Source organism: Wasmannia auropunctata, unplaced genomic scaffold (assembly GCF_000956235.1).
Source record: "Wasmannia auropunctata unplaced genomic scaffold, wasmannia.A_1.0 LD336076.1, whole genome shotgun sequence".
Lineage (NCBI taxonomy): Eukaryota > Metazoa > Arthropoda > Insecta > Hymenoptera > Formicidae > Wasmannia > Wasmannia auropunctata.
The window spans coordinates 7,489,045-7,496,239 of NW_012026814.1; the positions used below are offsets into that span (position 1 = coordinate 7,489,045).

General features: G+C 29.2%; 1 protein-coding gene across 5 annotated transcripts; it reads left to right on the top strand.

Moving 5' to 3' along the window:
- Window positions 1-778: 778 nt before the first annotated feature.
- Window positions 779-6,488, top strand: LOC105449439 (acyl-CoA:lysophosphatidylglycerol acyltransferase 1-like). 5 transcript variants are annotated; one of them, XM_011688683.1, is made up of 7 exons: window positions 779-908; window positions 1,038-1,265; window positions 2,973-3,190; window positions 3,273-3,487; window positions 4,338-4,611; window positions 4,752-4,903; window positions 4,979-6,488. In XM_011688683.1, exons 2-7 carry the CDS (start codon window positions 1,228-1,230, stop codon window positions 5,213-5,215), a joined length of 1,134 nt encoding a protein of 377 aa, XP_011686985.1. In that variant the 5' UTR covers window positions 779-908; window positions 1,038-1,227; the 3' UTR covers window positions 5,216-6,488. The 5 variants fall into 5 exon arrangements, with proteins under 5 accessions (XP_011686985.1, XP_011686986.1, XP_011686982.1 ...); XM_011688684.1 differs by having other exon boundaries at window positions 1,067-1,265; XM_011688680.1 differs by having other exon boundaries at window positions 779-904.
- The last annotated feature ends 707 nt before the right edge of the window (window positions 6,489-7,195 follow it).

Below are 7,195 nucleotides of genomic sequence, written 5' to 3' on the forward strand. Positions count from 1 at the left end.
GTTCTTTTTAGCTATAAAAAAAATAGTTAAAGTGTACAAGAAACGCTAAAAAGAACAGATTATTTTGACTCGGAGTCGGATCGAGTCAACAAATCGAAAACGCTATTATTGCATCATTTGCCACGTGACTCCTTGCGCGACGCATCGATTAGTTTACTCGACATTCTAGAGATAAAATAATCTTTTTTTGGATGAAATCCAGGATTGCCCGGCAAATAACGCAATAAAATGGAATGTTTTGATTGGTCAATTCGGATAACGCGACGCGTGACGCGCTCAGTGAGAACGCACTCTTATGCTGGATGCACATAGGACGCGGCAACGTTTGTCGCGCGGCGGAAGTTAACGTTGTGGCCAATCAATTTATCTCTTTTCTATAAAAGCAAAAGAAAATCGATAAATTGATTGGCTACAACGCCAGCTGCCGCCGCGCGGCAAGTAAGCGTTGCCGCGTCCTGTGTGCATCCGCATGTATGTAAAATACACACCTCAGAGACATTTATGCAGACATATACTATATTAAGCAATTATTACTTTACATATTTGCAAAAACTAAAAAATTAAGAAAAAGACATTTACGTATATGTATATACATACATCTTAACAGACTTGAGCGTCAATTTACAATTCGTTATTGCTATTCGTAAAAAATAATGTTAAGTCAATTATTATTATTACAAAGATAACACTGTTACGAGTAACAAACTATATTAATTAGTATTAATCGAACCAAGATGCACTGAATTAACCGAGTCAAACCGAACTAAACCGACTCGAGCCGAGTTAGACCGCCATTCCAGTAAGATGTATATGTATACTGTGATACTGTAGAACACAAGCAAGACAACAAAAGCGATGAATAACGAAATATTTTAGCGTGAGCGAGCCATTTAAGATTTCGGTCGTAAGTAAGAAGAATATGTAAATTATATGTCGACAACTTGTTCGCATTTCTCATGTCATAGTCAAAACGTTCAAAACAAAACGTTTGTATAGTAGAGAAACGAAAGATCGAGCGCGATTATTGAATCTTGCAGATACTTATATGCTTACGTCGACGTTGCAGTAATTCCAAGTAATTTTTGACGTGCAAACATTCGTTGAGCTGCGTGTGTCATCTGGAGTAATGATTTCCTATTATGTAAATTGCACATAAGAGAATGCTATGGTGAAGAAAAAGTGTATGAAATTCTCTCGATCTTTTGCAACGGATGGTGGCACTCGAAAATGACTGACTCTACCTCCACCGCATCTATTTTCGTCAGGTAACGTTCGTTTACATGTACAAGTTCCATGATTTTTCGCGTGACTGTAACATTCACTATTAATTTTCGAGTTTTTAAATGATATCCAAGTAAATTTCATCGTATCGATATCATGCATGTAAAAGATCGTGCTCATGTATTTCATGGAAAATGTGCACTTAACCTTAATTGTATCTTATATCGTACGAAAGAAAAACAAACGAGAATGAGGGAAAAGTGAAAGAAACGGAAAGATACACGAGCCGGTTAATATATATCATGCAAAATCTATAAATTTCTAAAATATTTAAGTCCTTTTTTATACTTTTAAGTATAATTTTAATATAATTTTTAAATACTTTCGTATTTGCCAGTTTTGCTGCAGTTTAATATGATGTGTTACAATAAAACCATAAAATTTATTGTACACTTCAGATTTTAGAAATAAATAAAAATTAAAAATACACATGTTTACTATTCTAGTAAACTATAATACACTTCAGTAAGAACATACTAATCGATATAAATTCTTTGTGTTGTGTATTGCATATCTTATTTTAAAAAATAATTTACTATTTAAATTGTATATAATTTAATTCCTTTTTATTTAATAAATTCTAATATAATTGAAATATAAAGAAATAAATGTATAAATTATATTGTAATCTTCAGTTATACTTAATGTAAATATAATATAAATATCATAACAGTAAACAAAAAATATTTTAAGAATATTAAACAAAAAAATAATTTTTTATATATTCTATGTGATAAATTTTAGAATAGCACTTTAAATTTTATGTTATTTGTATATATTTTTGCTAAATTGGAATAGTAACTGCATATACATATATACTAATAAAAGTATCAATTACTCATAACACTTCCTTTAAATACTTCTAATTAGTATATGTATATACTTATTAGTTTGTGTCTATATTTATTGATTATGCTTTGATTGTATGTACATGTGTAATGACAGAGTTGTGTATTATATTACATTATACATATATATATGTATAATGTATAATGACAAATTTTTTTCATTGTTTCTTTAGTTACCATTATATTATATGTATCTAATGATTTATGTTTCTTTCAACATTTAATTACTAAGAATTGTGATCTATATATTGATTTTATGATTTTTCATGAAGAATAACATACAAATATAGTTCTTTATATTCTTAGTAATAGTTTACTAATAATAAATAACATTTAATACAATAATAACATATAATTTTTTTAACTTTTTAATGTTTAATATTGATTCTTGCAAACTATACATAATATTGGCATAATCTTATTCAGAATAAATACAATTTAAATTATATAAAATGTATCTAATTATTTTATTTTATAACACTACAATGAGTAGACTATATAAAAATGTTTTATTGAACAGTTAAATTTGAAAATAAAGTATATTCTGTTGAATATATGACTGTGATCTAATTCACGCTTAGTATTTGTGAATATCATTTGTCCTTGTTTACATTTGATAAGTAACAAAGATGAAATTATTCCAAGTACGCCATGAGTATGAATTAAATCGCAGCCTATGACAAAAGATTCAAAATTTTTATATTTATAAGGAAATATGCGGCATTTCTCTAGGCATATCTCTTTAATACATAATAATATTCTAACCTGTTTAATAATAGTCTGTTATCAATATTAAAAAATTTAAATTTATCTACTTTTATTTAGAGTATGTACATTTTTCAGAATAATCAACAACATAGTGACTTTACTGAAATGTGTCGCACGGACAGCATTTGTGATATTAAACAATGTCTATTGCATACCTACATATGTAATATGGATGCTGTTATTGTTTCCTGTAAAAATATATCAACCTCAAGTATATTGGCGAATCGAAGGCCTATTTTATCACTGGTTATTGGCAATGGTGTCGATGTGGACTTGGTCTGCAGGTTACGACAGTAAGTACAGTAAATAATGAGGCTACAAATTGAAAAAGGGATAGGCTTATTAAATTTAAGGAAAATAAATTTTTTGTTATAGTAATAGAGCAAGGTGATGACATACAGAAAATTATAAGCGAAAAAACATTAGTTATAGCAAATCATCAGAGTACTGGTGATGTTCCTATATTAATGACAACATTTAATATCAAACCAAATGTTATACCTAATTTAATGTGGATAATGGATAGAGTATTCAAATTTACTAATTTCGGGATAGTTTCTATATTACATCAAGATTTTTTCATTGTATCGGTAAGTGTGAAGTTTTTTAAAGTATGTATATACATATACACGCACACGCGCGCGCGGTCTGTCCCAAAAGTTTCCGAACTTCCTTTGTACGGACGGTATTAGTAGCATCATCTATATAAATAAGATTGTATTATCTTCATTGAAATTTTGTTCACAAATTCTGAAAGTGTTGAATTGAGATCCCTCTTAACTGTTTTATCACAAGTATAAAACCGATAATACCTTTGTGACACATGTTGAAAATTATGATAGAGCAAAGACCAAATATTAAATTATGTGTGAAATGAAGCATTTACTGGCAAGAATTGATCTGGTTCGTCCATATCGGGCAATATCGAGCGAAAAAGCAGTTGGTCGCTTCTGCATGATAATGCTCTGGCTCACAAGTACATCACCATGTGTAAATTTTTTGCTTCCAAATCAGTCGTAGTCCTTGATCATCTCCCATATTCGTCAGATTTAGCATCATGTGACTATTTTTTGTTCCCGAAGCTAAAATGAAGCTGAAGGGAAAGCAATTCGACATTAAGTGCAATTTGGAATTCAAAAGGCTTTGACCAAAGCCATTTCGATCATTTAAAAAAAAAGATTCAGCGGAGTTTTCTAAAGACCGTTATAAACAATGTATTTCTTCAGAAAGGATGTATTTCGAATGATTATAAAAAAAACACTTATAATTATTACCTTACAGAATGAATTTTAATGAAAGTTTGGAAACTTTTGGGACAGACCATGTGTGTATATATATGTACAAACACAGAATCTAGGGTTCATTACTATTACTGCTTTTTACAATGTAAGAATGCGGATTATATGTTACCTTCAGTCAATATATATTAGATAACTATAGGGACGTAAACGAAGGGAAGAGAGTTTAAAACAATTACAAAAACATCTCAAAGATTCTTATATACCACGAAATAGAAAATGGATGGTACTCTTTCCGGAAGGAGGTTTTCTGTGCAAAAGACGAGAGACCTCACAAAAATATGCTAAGAAGAATAATCTGCCTATTCTTGAAAATGTGACTCTACCAAGAGTAGGAGCCATGCAGACGATTTTTGATACCCTTGGACCAAGAGAGAGTAGGAATACAGAGGATCAACACTTGAATAGCCGACCAAGTAAAAATGCATTCTGTATTATAAATTATTGTATATTGTATAGGATTTATATATATATATATATATATATATATAAATTTTACTTAATGATAATACATGGTTTGTGCTTAAATGTATTATGTGATATTTATTATCTACAGGTTTGATGGTAGTTAATCCAGAAATTAGTTGGGTTCTTGATATAACAATAGCGTATCCTCAAGGTAAGCCGCTGGATTTACCTACTATTATAACTGGTTCGAGACCTCCATGTGAGACGGTATTATTTTATCGACTTTTCCCTAGCTCAGTGGTAAGTAACTTGACATGAAAAACTTATAACGCAAGTGTGCATAGCAACGTGTTACATAATATCTTATGATGATAGGTTCCTCGCGAACCAGAACAATTATCCAAATGGTTGTATGATAGATGGGTAGAGAAAGAGGCACTATTGGATCATTTTTATAAATATGGAACATTTCTTGGCACAAATGGATCAAATAGGGGAAATTCCAAAGTACATCAGGATCCGTTAAGATTCCTAGTCCTTCATTTATTCTTCATAACATCTAGTTATATACATTATAGCATGCTTACATATGTGTTATCTTGCTTTTGGTAAGATGTTTTTATATCATGTGCAACGCACGACGGTCCAGTTAAAAAAAGAAAATCACAGTAACGAAGTAAGATATCCTTGCCTTAAACAACCATTTTCATGTTTATGAGAATAATTCTAATGAATGTACAGATTATATTAAATTAGGCAAGTATTATGCCCACATTATAAGTCACTTGTAACATTTATTTTTATTTAAAGCAGCAGTTGCAAATAAGTGATATTTACAATTGGTATTGTGAGTGATTCTATGTTTTAAAGCTAACATGAAGTTAATATGTTAACATTTTTAAACTTTTGAAATTATTAATATATTTTACATTTAGCGAAATAACAGTCAAACAAAATACAATTTGTTGTAATCTTTATATTTGCTACATAACTTAAAATTATTTATTTTATCGTACTATGTATACTCCATATCAGGCATGTCCAACTTCTATCGACGTAGAGATCTCTTATCCCTACTCTCAAACGCTTTTTTCTCCTATCACGCTGCCTTTTTCGCGTAATAAATGCTTAATCTATTTCACTTTCCATCTCCATCTCACTCTGCGAGAAAATGGAGTGGGGAAAGCGTTTCAGCTCCGAAGCTAAAGTTGAACATGCCTGCTCTATACTGTACAAAGTATAGTTTATATAACGAACCTGTTTTTATAAATTAATATTCATATATAAGTTAAAATTCATGTACATTCAAACTCTTAACACTGAAATATTCTTAGAATGAAATCAGTGACGCCAATTTAGATTTATTTTCTTCACTTTGAACATTGTAGGATGTGATTTGAACATGATAGGATGTGAAAATTATTTAATTTTAAATTTAGATAAAATACGCGTGAGAATAAATATTTCATCTGTAATATCAAATACTATTATATTATGTGATCTCTTTTATAAAGATGATATAATGCGTTTTGTTGCAAATTCTTGAGAATGCATAAAAATATGGATAAATATTTAGATTTTTTTATCAATATTAAACTGTTTCGCAGCTCTTAATTTACATAAGCCTATTATATATTGCATAATAAATACTATCCAGTTTCATAGATAGATCAAATTTAGGTATGATAATTCACGTTAACTTTTATTACCTTCACCAATACTGTTGGAAATAATGTATTTATACATACTTGGTACTTGGTAGCGTTGTAACAAAATCTTGTAATACGTAGCATCGCATGTGTATCTTATGTAAGTTGATTATAAGTGATGTACATTCTGTATTGACATACAATAAGAAAAAAGAATTTTTGTCGAATAGTAATAATTTTTTAAAGAAATATTTGTTTTTTTACGACCGACTGCTACCAATCGAATGTTGGTAAAAAACAGAAGGATTTTATGCGTTTTTATATACTAGTAAAAGATATTTTTCAAAGAAAATATAGTCCATTCTGTAAACATAATTTTTCTATAATTACATTAGAATTTCTATATATTACATTAGAAATTTTGTAATAAGTTTGTAACTTTAGCGACATATAAATTAGAATTGGATTAATGAAAAAATATAATTGTTTAAAAACTAAAAATAAATTTAAAAATATTTTACCGAACGTGTATGAAATAATACATGGGATGTTTTTTATGTTTAGAAACTATTGAACACAATATAAAATCTTTTTAAAGAGCGTTTTGATGGTTTTAATGAACTTGAATATTGTAAGATTATAATTATATATATAATGTATCAATTATTTTAGTAATCTTTAAAATAATTAGTATTGAAATCTTGAAATAAAAATATCGGGGACATGATAATTTTTTTTATCATAATTATAGCGATTAACTGCTGAAAGGTCGGCCAAATTTGTACAAAGTCGATAAAGCAGACTCTTCAGTGTCAGTGGTATATCTAAATGAACTTCTTACAATATCTTTTGATCTCACTCAAATACGTGGAATGTCCTTATCTAACTTATTGAAGTGCCATCTTTTGGAAAATCAGGCACTTACTGCCAGACACAATTTTTG